Source organism: Anopheles funestus, chromosome X, assembly GCF_943734845.2.
Source record: "Anopheles funestus chromosome X, idAnoFuneDA-416_04, whole genome shotgun sequence".
NCBI lineage: Eukaryota > Metazoa > Arthropoda > Insecta > Diptera > Culicidae > Anopheles > Anopheles funestus.
In genome coordinates this window covers 17,498,462-17,512,447 of record NC_064597.1, presented here as the reverse complement: position 1 = coordinate 17,512,447, position 13,986 = coordinate 17,498,462, and the positions used below count along the sequence as shown (strand labels likewise).

At 42.9% G+C, this 13,986-nt stretch overlaps 1 protein-coding gene across 1 annotated transcript; it reads right to left on the bottom strand.

Annotated features, from left to right (window-relative positions):
• Positions 1–3,485: 3,485 nt before the first annotated feature.
• LOC125763892 (uncharacterized) lies at positions 3,486–7,045 on the bottom strand. Its single transcript, XM_049427571.1, has 2 exons — positions 4,669–7,045; positions 3,486–3,544 (listed from the first exon to the last, which is right to left on the bottom strand). Exons 1-2 carry the CDS (start codon positions 7,043–7,045, stop codon positions 3,486–3,488), a joined length of 2,436 nt encoding a protein of 811 aa, XP_049283528.1.
• Between the last annotated feature and the right edge of the window lie 6,941 nt (positions 7,046–13,986).

Genomic DNA, 13,986 nt, shown 5'->3' with positions numbered 1-13,986 from the left:
AACAAAGGTCGGGGGTTGGCAGTAGCTGTGGTCAGTGGTGATTTTAAATGTTTGAGCTCCTAACTTTAATGAAGGATACTTAGAGCTAAATTTATTTGCTATGTAACCCATTACATACTGGCACCCATCACTTTCTTGTTCCGTATGAACAATTTGTTCACTACTAACGGTACTGACTAGATCAGATGCATTGCTGCTATCATCCATGCCTTGGCAAATAACATTAACATTTTCCATATGTTTAATATCTGGGAGAATTTGTACAAAATCCACACCAGAGAATACTGTAGCTGATAAAAATTTTTCTTTTTGTTCGTCCTCCTCATCGCTCCTTTGACTAGAATGATTATTTAATATTGTAGGTGACTTACCAAGAATCATCATTCTAATTCGGTATGTACAACTTAATGGAGACGGATGGTCATACACACCACCAATTTGGCGTAATTGAGAAAAAAAATTTTCTAAAACGTCTTGATTGAGCTGTAATGAAAATTAATAAAAAAATAATCAATATTTAGTTTAATTATGTACAATATAAATAACATATTAACTTTTAATAATAATTACCTTGTATGTAGAAATAAATTTGATGTTATGCTTCTCTTTCATATCATCGTACAACAGCTGAAGCGATGTAATATGCATGAGGATGGATTTTTGAAAAACCTGCATATTTTTTTTCCCTAATGCAGTCATATTCTCTGTCATTTCAAACATTTCTTTTAGTGCTCGAATCTGGTTTTCATTGCCATTGTACGATCTTTGGTAATGAAGCTTAGCGGTGGGAGAGCGTGAATTTGCCACATTAAACCACATAAAAACTTTTTCTATAAATACTGCCAATTCGTCAGCGTCGTTGTTCTCTGGAAAATATCTTTTTAAACAGATAGCTGTTGTTCTGGAGAGCAACTGTGCCGCTCGTCTAACATTTTGGCGTTCCTGTGGTGTCATTATTAAATGATTTTTGGTAAGGTTAAATAGCGGTGTACATTCCGATTCGTTTCTGTTCGCCATCAAATCAAATAACAAATCAGACTTTATAATTTTTTCTTTGTACACGAATCCTGTATCCAGCAATCAATTTCTAATCAATTTCAACAAGTGAGGAGCGTCAGGAAAAACATATATATTGCACATAGTTATTGGATGTCTAAAATAAGGATTGGAATAGTTATGGTCTTCCAAATCCTTCCAACATCCAATATTGGACTGACAATTGTCGCTGACTACAGCAACAACATTAATGTTAATATCACTTAGGCGCCTGATGATAAGCAATAAAATTTCTTTGGTCATTTGCTGGTCAAACCCAATGAAGATGGGTTGTTTCCAATTTTTAAATAACCCTCTTGCCATAACCACTTGCAAATAGTTATGCGGACCAACAACTTCATCTGAAGCTGGATCATACTCCAAAATTTTGTTAACTTTCATTTCATCGAATGATAACACACACTCGCGATCACGAATGTGTAAATCTTTGGTAATATTTTCTAATAATATAAGCACATCATCCAAAATTCCCTGTTTTAAATTTAGCTTGCGTGCGTATCTCTGAAGCGTGGACAATGATGGTAATGGATAATTCAAATCAGTTGCCAAATACTTATACGACCTCTTTCCAAAATAACGAAGCGTGAAAAATTTGCTGATTTCCAGCTTAGTCCACCTAACTCGCTTGCTTTTTTGGGTTACTAAATCTATTTGATTTGATGTTAGTGTTGATTTCAAAGCAGTCTTCATCTTATCTTCGAATTTTTCAGCAGTTAACACAGTGTTTTCCATCTGATTTAAGTTCAATTTTAAAGAAACAATTTCGTTTTTGTACTGCGCTACTTCTTTTAAAGCTGCTTCTATTTGTTTGGACAAAAAAGTATTAACTTCCAATAATTGTACGTTTTTAGCTTTTGTTTTCTGAAGCTCTGTGTTGATTTGTACAATGTTGGAATCCTTTTCAATACAGAAATGGCATGTATAACGTGTGCCATTTGTATCATTAGTATTTTCAATGGATTGGGATGAGGAAGTATAGGTTGTAGGATTCTGTGATATATCACTTTCGTTATTATGCGTAATATTAACACTAGAATGAATTTCAGAATGTATACTTTGCTTATTATTTATCATGAGCGGAGTTTGAACTGATGGAAAAGCTGTAAAAAAGTAATCATGAAATAAGGCAAAAATATCTTATCTTATTATTTCTCAATATAACAAGTTAGCTTACCACACGGTTTCAACTTCTTAAACGTTCCTCTATTTTCCTTACTAGGAGAGCGAAGTAATTGGTAGTCCTCCCTCAAAAAATGTGAAGAACATATCGTTTGATTTTTTGATGGAGTCCAGGATGGTTCACGCTTACAAAACTGAACCCATCGCTGAAACAGCAGAGAATCAGCCGGGAATTTATGGAAAACCACATCCAAACCATATTTTTGAACAAAATATCGACTGTTTTTGCAAAATGATGCAGCGCAGGTCGATGCCATGTTGTATACTAAAATAAAAAACAATTTTATTTCCATTCGACAGATTTTATATTACTTTCTTACTGTTTTGCTCACCCGTTACACACTGTGCTTTATGAGACAACAAATTGTTTATAAAACTCAAAAAAAGTAAATTGCGAGGATTTGTAAATTGTATATTGTATAATTGTCCGCAACAATCAAAATATGATTACAGTAGACGCAACAATTGTTTACAAAACAGTTTCATAACCAACTGTCAAAAATGTTCCCACGGTATCCTGTCATTTTACACTGTATGCATCGACCTCTATATTACACAGACCTTGATCAAAATGATCCATCCTTAAGAACCATCCTTCAGCTCTCGACATAATCCTTTTACCCACGTCCTTTCGATGTTTCCCTTTGATCATAAACATTAAAGCTTAGGGGTGGCCCGGTGGTGCATGTGAAAAACGGCGCCCGTCCACACGGCAGGGACCGGGTGCAAATCCCATCCGGACCGTCTCCCCGTAGCATGGACTGACTATCCTGCTACTTGGTAAAATAAATCTTGATACGGCCAGGCCGTTCTAACCGAGCAAAAAAAAAAATAAATAAAATAAAATAAACATTAAAGTCTCGCTGTCCGATCGCAAAATAAATTTCCTGCCCAACAGGTAATATGCAAACCTCTCCATGGCCCATACTATTGCCAACGCCTCTCGATGCAATTGCGGATATCTGCACTCCACGTCAGTCAAACTTTTCGAAGCACATGCTATAGTTCTCCTTTCCCCTTATACTTTTCTTGTGTCAACACTGCTCCTAACCCCCATGGTGAAGCATCCGTATACAGAATAGTTTTATTGTTTACATCAAAATACCCTCTTTTTATAAGATCGTTTTCCGTTGCCATCTTCAGCTCTTCAAATGCTTCTTGATGAACTTGCTTCCATTCAAGTTTTCCTGACAACAAATCTCTCAACGGTATTGTTTGGTGCGAAAACTACAAGATAACGCATGGAGAGCTCATGGCGAGGATGAACCGAGGTTCATCAGCTTGCACAGAGTGTTCCCAGGTGGATACACTGGAACACGAATTCACGTTGTGTTCCAGAGTGTCATCGGCCTGGAATATTCTGCTGCAAGCAATCCAACACGTCGATCCCGCGCTTACTCCTACATTCCTCTCCCTCCGCTTCCCTGTACTAACGAATATTAGTAAAAGTAAGCGGATCCAAATCCTACGTTTGTTTGCAAACGTCATGTATAGAAAAGAAACCCGTGCAGTCTTGGCGCCGTTCTGATTGCAACTGTTTATTCATTTGTCCGAGTTCATTTTACATGCAAAGTTCATTATAGTTCATCCTAATTGTCCCTTAATGTCAATCCTTATAGCGTCAAGTAGTGTGTGTTTATAATTCGTGGTTAAGTTCCTTCGTCGTAGTTCAAAGATAATTCATGTAACATTTAAAAATTATAGCTAACAGTAAATTTCACATTCCCGGCCACCAAAGAAGGAACTTCTTTAAAAATTCATGCAATATTGTGATCTACTAATCTACTTTTCGCTTTAGAATTTCATGTAACAGATTAATTGCTAACATTCCGCATGAGTGAAGATGTGTGTATGTTGGTGTGTTGTACTGACAACTATAAGTGTAAACAATGTAGCGTGGTTTGTTGTTGTAAACTATTCAGGTGTAATATCGACTAGCTCCTCTGAATTGATGCTAAGCGGATTTAGTAGGATTGCTTCATGATTTGATATGCCTACGATTTGGTTTCCTGACGCTGTTTGACGCAATCAAACTCCTATCAACCTGCGGTACACTAGCACAGTGCTCCCCAACCTTTTTAGTACCGCGGACCACTTCTTGTTCGACATAAGTATATCGCGGCCCACATGAAACTCTAAGAACGGATTTTTTTAAATAAAACATTAGCAAAAAATGTAATTGTCCGCAATCTGGCACATCGAGGGGTGTAGAACAATTTCGTCACGTAAAAACGCTTGAAATGGTAAACAATACGTATTAAAATGATCGGTCCAACGACCGAAAATTTCTTCCGCGGACCACTTCTACTTAAGCCACGGACCACAAGTGGTCCGCGGACCATAGGTTGGGGACCACTGCACTAGCATGATCGACCCTGCCAAGAAGCTCCTTCGAACGCATGATCAAGCGTGATTCAGTCGCTTGTATATTACGAAGCCGGCCACCAACGCGCAGCTTTCCCGATTGCTCAATGATTGGTGATGGGCACTTCAGCTTTGAGTTGCGCGGTACATCTCTACCGTTCTCGATGTCGTGCAGCTCATCCGAAAATGACTCTTGCTGGGGCAGACGACACAACCGACGCTCTGCTTCACGCTTGCTGCTTGACCAATGTGGCTTGTGCCACCAACGATGGCGATTTAGTGTTTTGTCTGGGAGTAGTCCTCGTTTCACGTCGTCTGTTGGATCGGTTACCTTTTTCATGTGATCCCACCGCTTGTCCTCGACCATGAATTTGACGTACTCTTCCTTCATTTTAGGGTTATCGTTTAGACGACGTTTCATGGAACGACGTCCACAATCTGCTGTGGTTTGTGAACCCCCTAAAACGACATCTGGATTGGTGGTAAAGGGTAAACGATCGACATACCTTCCCGATGAGTAGCGAACGGTGTGTCTTTCGCATGCATCCTCTTCCACCGATAGCGCAGGATCCTCTGCTAGCGTTTGGTTCTGCGAAGGCCGATGCATGACGTCTTCTAATGGGATGTCCTTTGCTGCGAGATGACACAGTCGCGGACCAGGCGATGAATGATGAATGTTTCCGGTGACCACCCAACCGAAATGGGTTTCCACCAGCCACGGTCTTCCCATACCGAGAGAGCGTTTGCGACCGGTGTGAAGTTCCCAGAAAGTATCGCCTCCGATGATGATGTCGACTTCCCCCGGAACGTTGAAAGCGCGATCAGCTAATGCCACATCTGGCATTTTCCACGATGAGATGTCCGAAAATGAAGTAGGGATGGCAGCTGATGGCTTGTCCAAAATCAAGAAAGCCATTTCCGTAGCGAAGGGTTGATTCTTGGACCGAACTGTAGCGACGATCGAACCCCTTACTTGATGTAACACCGCATTTCCGATGCCCGAAACAGCAATATTGACCTTGTTGCGGTTGGTCAATAGTTTTCGAGCGCATTCCTCAGAGATGAAATTCGACATGGACCCCGAATCCAGTAGAGCCCTTGCCTCATGCTCATTACCGTAATCATCTCGAATCACAATCTGTGCCGTCTCTAGAAACACCTTATCGTCATCCAAATGTGCTGCCATGGTAACTGCTGTGGCCGGAGTGATATGCAGAAGTGTATGATGACGTTGACGGCACGTTCTACACGAATAATCAGATTTGCATGATTTGACGTGATGAGTGCCACTCAAACAATTCCAACACAGGTGCTTGTTCGTAACGACATCTCGTCGCTGCTGAACATCCTTAGCGATGAATATCGGACAGTTGCGTAGAAGATGAGCGTCGGTACATGCTAAGGGACACTTCAGTTGCTGAGAATGAGCCGGGGGTGAGGAAAGTGTCGCGTTTGATGCAGCTGCATTTGCGATGAACCTTTTTTGCACTGACTGATGATGATTGCCGGCCACCTTTCTTACATTACCAATTTGCTCACATGCAAAATCATTCGTTGATTTTAGGATCTGGATCCGATCCTGCACAAAAGCGATCACATCCTTGTACCTATCTTTAGAGAAATACACGGAATGTTTTTCCCAAGCCAGCAGCGTCTCACGATCCAGCTTCATCATCAGCATATTCGAAAGCGGCGTGTCCCATGCATCCACCGGTTCCTTCAGCTTCACCAATCCGTTGACAAAGCGAGTGAATTCGTCCTCTAAATGCGTAAGCTTGTCGACGCACACCGATTGCACACCTGGAAGATGGTGCAATTTACGATAATATTCACGAATTAACAACCGTGAATTATCGTACCGCTTCAGAAGTGCCGCCCACGTAACTGGATAGTTGTCGGATGTTAAAGGGGTGTGCTCAAAGGGTAAAGCTGCTTCTCCCTTTAGCGATGAAAGCAGGTACTGGAGCTTAGCGATGGCGGGAAGTTCTGCAGACGCGTCGATCATGGCTGTGAACCAATCTCGGAACGAAAGCCATCTTGTATGGTCTCCATCAAACGTTGGAAGCTCGATCTTTGGCAGACGTAGGTTAGAAGCGTTTGGCCGGAAAAAGGCAAGCGTCGAGGAAGCCAAACCCGCCGTGTCGTTTAGCGTACCCTCTTCCTTAGGTTGGTTTTCCCGTAGGAATGATTTCAGCTTCCGATGACGATCCTCAAAAGCACTCCTCTCATGGATGTATGCCTCGATGCTGGCGTCGTTTTCATCCAGCTCTTCGAGTTTCTCAATCGAGTTGAAAAACCCTGACTTGTGCCTGTTCAAATCCTCCAAAGCTTCTGGAATCTGGCTTGCAAATTCAGGCACAAACTCCGCTTGAAACCGTTCCAGCGTCTTGAGGCCTTCCACTGCGATCCTCTTTTTGAGTTGCGAAGCCTTGATTTTCTTGTCCATTTTATTACTTTACACTTTACTCGAAACACGAACGAAACGAACAAACGAAAGCGATGGCGCGAAATTTAAATGATGGCGCGTGAAAGACCGTTGCCCTTGATAGCGGGGCGCAAGCGATGGCGCGAAGCGTCACTTAAAACTGCACTTTTCCGAAAGAACCGAAATTCACCCTTGATAGCAGGATGATGACCGAAAATACACTTTCTTTACTACGATCCGGTTCGAAGGACCAAAAATGTGAGAAAAACTCTCGAAAACTGGAAAATATCGCGGTAAGAAATGTATAGAAAAGAAACCCGTGCAGTCTTGGCGCCGTTCTGATTGCAACTGTTTATTCATTTGTCCGAGTTCATTTTACATGCAAAGTTCATTATAGTTCATCCTAATTGTCCCTTAATGTCAATCCTTATAGCGTCAAGTAGTGTGTGTTTATAATTCGTGGTTAAGTTCCTTCGTCGTAGTTCAAAGATAATTCATGTAACATTTAAAAATTATAGCTAACAGTAAATTTCACATACATCATCCACATTATTGGAAACAATAATGCTGTGATAGATGAAGAAGTCCTTCAATGTTCATTGTAACCTATGTTACCTGTGAGTCCTCTGTTGTTTTTTTTTCCTTTTCTTTTGTGTTCCACCTATTTCTATTATAATCTAGTACATAAGTTAATTTTTCTTTCTTTTCTTTTTTAATAAAAAAAAATATTAAAAAAACCCATTTATGAACGGGCTAATGAAAGTAATCATGCATAAGAAACTTCGTAGTTCCGATACATCCTTTGGCCTTCCAACCATTAAAATATCCGATATCTTGTCTTTTGTGGGTAGTATATCTCTATCATCGATTGTGAAACCCAAAAATCTATCTTTTCTTGGTCGTTTAGTGTTTTTCCTTCATTAATCATCAAGTCACTCTCCCTAATCACCGATTTCAGCTCCTTTACCAGTTCTCTTAACTCCTCTAGCGATCGCGCATAAACGTGAACATCATCTATGTATACCACCAAATTTTTACATTTTGCAAACAAATTTTCCATGACGCTCTGAAACAGTTCTGGCGCACAAGATAGTCCAAAAGGCAATCTCCGAAACCGCGTCAACCCGTTGGCAGTCATTAACGTTGTCAGATGCCACACTTCTTCGTGAAGTTCTACATGAAAATACGCATTCTTTTTGTCCAACTTAGTGAAAAATAACTTGCCACTATTACTTGGTATGTCCACCCATATCTTCTCAAGGGATGGCATTGGATAAGGCTCCCGAATAATTGCCTCAAATTTATTAACCTCACGGTTCCGGATCGTCCCCTCGTAGCAAGGACTGACTATCCGGCTACGTGGTAAAATAAATCTTTTTTTTTTTTTTTGTTAACGGAGAGGGAACCTTCAAAAGGTACCCACCTCGAAGGGCGGCTTGCGGCTACAAACCAATCCCTCCGAGATGGGTTATGTGGGATTCATCGTGACGCTGGGCCCGTGGAGCGGACTCGGCAGCCGATGGGACCCCAACTAAACCACTCCTCGACCTGATCCGAACCCTGCCGATGCGCTTGATGTGCGTAGTACTCCATGCAGGAACGTTTGTGCGATGCACCCATCCTGTTGACGCGCTGCTGCTTTCCAATGCTGCCACTGCGTCATCCGTCCTAGTTGTCTCAGCTGCTGCTGCTGCTTCGTGCCTTCCTTCCGCTGCTGCTGCTTGATTCCGCCCGTCCGTAGCCGCTACTTCCGGTGGTGTCTAGCTCCTGCTGCTGCTCTGGTTACTCGTTGCTGCTGCTGCTGCTTCCGTTGTCGTCATCCTTTGGTGCGGTCCCGTTTGTTCCGTGTTCCGCCGTCGTTGTTGTCGTCTCCGTCTGGCCGTAGGTGGACTTTCCTCATTCCATCTCACTTGGAGGTTTCTGAAGATGGTCCTTGCGGCGGTCCGGACTGCTTCCCACGTGTTGCTGTTGGCACACATTTCCGCTGCAAGATTTTCTATCGTCAAGCGGGTGTGGCTCTGCTGCTGCATCTCGTGTTGGGTTCGAGCAAACCGTGGACAGTGGAACATTACGTGGTCGACATCTTCCACTTGGTGTTCACACACCGGGCAGTTTGGCGAGCCGTCGAGGATGCCTTTTTAAGCGAAGTAGCTCCGGAGAAACCCATGCCCTGTAAAGAGTTGAGAGAGATAAAAATCAATTTCTCCGTGCTTGCGATTTGCCCAGGATATAATGTCCGAGATAATTCTCCTCGTCTTCATCCCCGGCGATCTCGGCTGCCCCGCTCCGGCTGTCCATTGTTGTTGCCAGCGTCCCATGGTCTCTTCCCTTTGCCGCTTTCGTATGTCTGGTCCTGGACTTCCCCTCGCTACCTTTTCGTCGTGGCAGCGGATGTCCTCCTCAAGGAGAAGGACTAACGGGATAGTGCTTGCGACCACGCAAGCGGCATCGTAGGAGACCGTTTGGAAGGCACTGGCCACTCGAAGAACTCCTGTGCGGTGCGTCCTCTGAACCGTGGTCCGCTGAACGTCCTTCTGAAGAAGCGTCCGTCCCCACGATGGTGCCGCGTAACGGACAATGCTATTCCCAACGTTAACCAAGGGTCTCCTTCTGCTGCTTTTTGGGCCACACTTATTCGGCATCAGAGCGGTCAAGGCATTCGTGATACGTGATGCCTTGCTGCAGACCTTCTCCAAATGCCGACCGTGATGCTGTTTGCGGCAGAGCTCGACCCCCAGGTACTTGAGCGATTCCGTGGATACGATCGTGTGTCCCCCCGCACGTAGTTGACCTACCTGCGGGTTGTGATGAGTGCAGAAGATCATGTAGCCGGTCTTTTGATGGGCCAGCTTCAATCCCACTCGATCCATCCAACGCTCGATCATCTCCAGGTTCCTCGTAGCAAGGTTGCTGATTTCTTGCGGGTCCCTCCCTATAAGGGTGAACGCCACATCATCAGCAAACCCTATAATGTCCGCACGCTTTCCGAACAGCTCCAAACGAAGAAGGTCATCGTACATAACATTCCACAGTGTTGGTCCTAGAACCGAACCCTGCGGGACACCTGCCGATACTGGTAGCGAGACCATTCCTTCATCCGTTTCGTAGTGGATGGTAAAATAAATCTAGAAAGCCAAAAATGGCCGGCGTGACCTGTAAGGTCGTTAAAGCCAAGAAGAAGAATGTCATATAATTGAAAAGAAACTAGGATAATGTATGTATTAAAAGAATGAATATATAATCGGAATTTTCATCTTAGTCATTTGCAACTAATTTACATTTAATATTTTCGGGGTGACTAACAGCCCCATGAACCGATAAATTAGTCAGATTACCAAGAAATTTTTGAATTTTACGAAAGAGAAATGGAGATACAAAAAAATCAGTTGTGTTAGATATTTCTTGTCCATATATAAATATCTTTTTTTGGTGTTCCGAAGCCTTAATGTATTTAAAACTTGATTGTCTCTCGTCAAAAACGTTTGTAGTTAGCCATCTGTAGCATGGTCGACCCATTTGGTTTAGTTTTATTGGCTATTGCAAATTCTTTATTCTTCGTAGTACAAGTATTGTGACTAAACACTTCTAACTCCGACAGCCGATTCACTATTTGTTGAATATGTTTATCTCCTTTGCGAAGCTGTTTTTTTAATTAGCCGCAAGCATTTTCAAATGGCTAAGTTGAAATAGAAGGTAAATGTTCCCAGCACAGCAGGGCGATAAACCCGTGTTGAGCTCTCGGACCGGAGTATCAAACTCCGACCGAGGGTGAGAGAAGGTAGAAACTAAACTAATTTATCCGCGGCCAACCGAAATAAAAAGGCTTTTTGTTCCGGTTGTGAGAAAGCTTGTCTTTATTTAGGGCTACCTCCCCGTAGCCCCCTTTTAATCGTACATGCTGCTTTAGCGATACATACTTTTCCTTGACGGCGATACATAACCGTGTGTTCTTCGCGTTTCTTAACCCTTTACCCTTTCGCCCTACTTCTTATTCATAATATTATTTCCTGTAACAATGTAAAATTTATCTAATTTCCTGTAATTATATCTTCAAGTATTTCCCTAATTTGTTTAATAAAATCTTATAATTTTGGGGAGGATTTTTCGCGCCGATCCCCGCATTATCCTTGCATTATCTGTCTGCGCCTGCAGGAGCAAGCGAGACAGACAGAGACGCTTAACTTCCCTCTCACTTCACGGTGAAGCGATGCGAGAGAGGTAAGCTTAGTCTCCTAGCTTATCTTTACGTTGAGAGCGGCTAAGTCCGCTCTCCTGCTACTATTCTCCTAAGCTAGGGACCTTTTTTGAGCGCAGACAGCGGTTCCAAAAAAGGACATAATTTCCGTCAGCGACAGTAAAGGTTCAAATTTTTTAACTTCAGATGGCATATGAACCAAGTTATGTACATAGCTGGTTAAACATTTTTCTCCGTACAGCTTTTCTAAATCCTTTACGTTCATGTCGCCTGCAACTTCCAAATTATTACGGTAAACTTCAGAAGATGGCAAGACTATGGCACAAAACAAAAGTTTGAAGTGCTCATAGTGTTCATGAGGTAAATGTTTTTTAAAAATGTTAATGCTTAAGTAATTGAAGCAGCTATGTTATTGTGTACCATTCCAATATTTAAGTTCTTCTAATGGTCGAAGTTTTCTAGGTATCTCATGAGGAAGTTTAACATTTAAAATTTGAGAGGATATTGTTTTTATTTGGTTATCTGACCATTTGGTTTGTAGACCTAATCTTCCATCTCTAAAACCGAAAAGTAATCTGCGTGTTAATCAAAGATCTGATATATGAAGTGAATCTCCAACAATTACATCGTCAACAATATTAAAATTTTTTAGAGGTGAAAAGGGTGACACTTCCCTGTCATATTTACCATATGCGTTGCTACGAAATGCCTGGTCTGTTCTCAATGGCGCATTGATAGCCTTAAAAATAACGCATCTACCGTCGTAATTGTACTCTCCCTCACACTTACATTTTGAACATCCTTCTTCAGCGTTGTAATAGGCCACACCTTTGAAGTAAAGTATAAAATATTATGATATTTTTTATCATAAGCTGCACTTATACCATATGTATCAATTAAATAAATCTATTTTGAACTCAAATAAAGGTATAATATTCTTCTTCTTTTCTGGCCTGCTCATGGTCGAGCACGTCGTGTAGACACGGTCTGATCACCAATCCGTTTCCAGGAAACTCGGTCCAGGGCTGCAGTCCTCCATCCACGGCTGCAGCCGATCTCCGACAGGCTTGACTCCACCTGAACCAGCCAACGAGCTCGCTGTGCTCCTCTCCGCCTCGTGCCGAACGGATCGCTGACGAGCACCTTCCTGGTGGGGCATGAGTCCGGCATCCTCATCACGTTCCCCAGCCATCGTATCCTTCCGGCTTTGACCACCGTCAGGATATCTGCACCGCCAAACAGCTCAGCTAGCTCGTGGTTCATTCTCCTTCTCCACACGCCCTGCTCGCACACACCGCCAAAGATAGTCCTTAGCACCTGCCGTTCGAAAATAGCGAGTGCATTGGCATCCTCCGTTAGCAGAGTCCAGGACTCGCACCCGTAGAGGACTACCGGACGTATCAGTGTGCGATATATCGTGCATTTCGTGTGTTGCTGGAGCCTTCTGGATCGCAGGAGTTTGTGGAGCCCGTAGTAGGCACGATTTCCCTGAACAATGCGCATTCGGATTTCGCTGCTCATGTTGCTGTCCTAAAGGTATAATATTATGAATATCAAGTTCCAAATAAAATGTAACATTCTTAAGCTGTGTTCAAGCCAAAGTAAAAACATCGTTCTGTTTCACAGCGTTCGCTCTGTAGACGCGCGTGTCTGGTGTAAACAGATCTACGCACATTGTTGCGTATATTGCAACATGCTCCAGCAATAGAAAAACATGTAAACGATGTTTCCGGAACGACGCCAGTTTCACGCGACAGGACCGGATATCAAATCCCATCCGGACCGTGTCCCCCCATAGCAAGGACTGACTATCCAGCTACATGGTAAAGATAAGTCTAGTAAGCCAGATATTGTCGGCACGATCCTAGAAGTCGTTAATCCAAGAAGAAGAAGCCATAAATGGAAAGCATGGTCGAATAGATCGTTACACCAACAATAAGATGAAATTAGAACCCTTCAATTTTTGCATCCAATTAAATTAGGAACAAGTTGTCCGAGTTAAAGGTGCTATAAAACTAACCCATGAATGTACAAAAAATAGGAATATCTCATAACTATCCCAAAATTGTAGAATTATAAATGTAAAAAAATAAAATATAATGTTCAAGTTAAGCATATAATTATGTTATAATGTTATAACATTAATTTATTAATCCTAAATTAATCTAACTTTATCCTAATTTAACCTAACTAACTGATTTTCTAAGAAAATTCACGACTTAATTGCTTGGCGTCTAAAGGAAGAAGAGTTAGTCCACTCGATTCCGCTTGCGTTCTTCCGTTCCGTTCCGTGATGGGTTCTCGGAATTGCACCCACGGCTCCGAACCGCTTCCGAGCATAGCAACTCCGGCTCCGATTCCGGCTAGGTTAAAACCACGATTCCGCCCGGAGCCGTCTCCGGTCGGTTCCGGACGGTTCCGGACGGCTCCGGACGATTCCGACGGCTCCGGCTGCCAACTAGGCGGCTCCGGACGGCTCCGACGATTCTGACGGCTCCGGCTGCCGACTAGGCGGTTCCGGACGGTTCCGGACGGTTCCGGACGATTCCGACGATTCCGGCTGCCGACTAGGCGGCTCCGGACGGCTCCGGGCGGTTCCGGACGGTTCCGAATTTGGAGTACTGCACCTACCTTCCGGAGCCGCTTCCAAAATTTATGGAGTCATTCGGAAGCGATTCCGTTTTTTTGTCGGATTTACCCATCACTAGTCCACACCCGATAGTTGGAAATTGTGGTTTGTTGAAATGAATGAATACAAACCAATTGA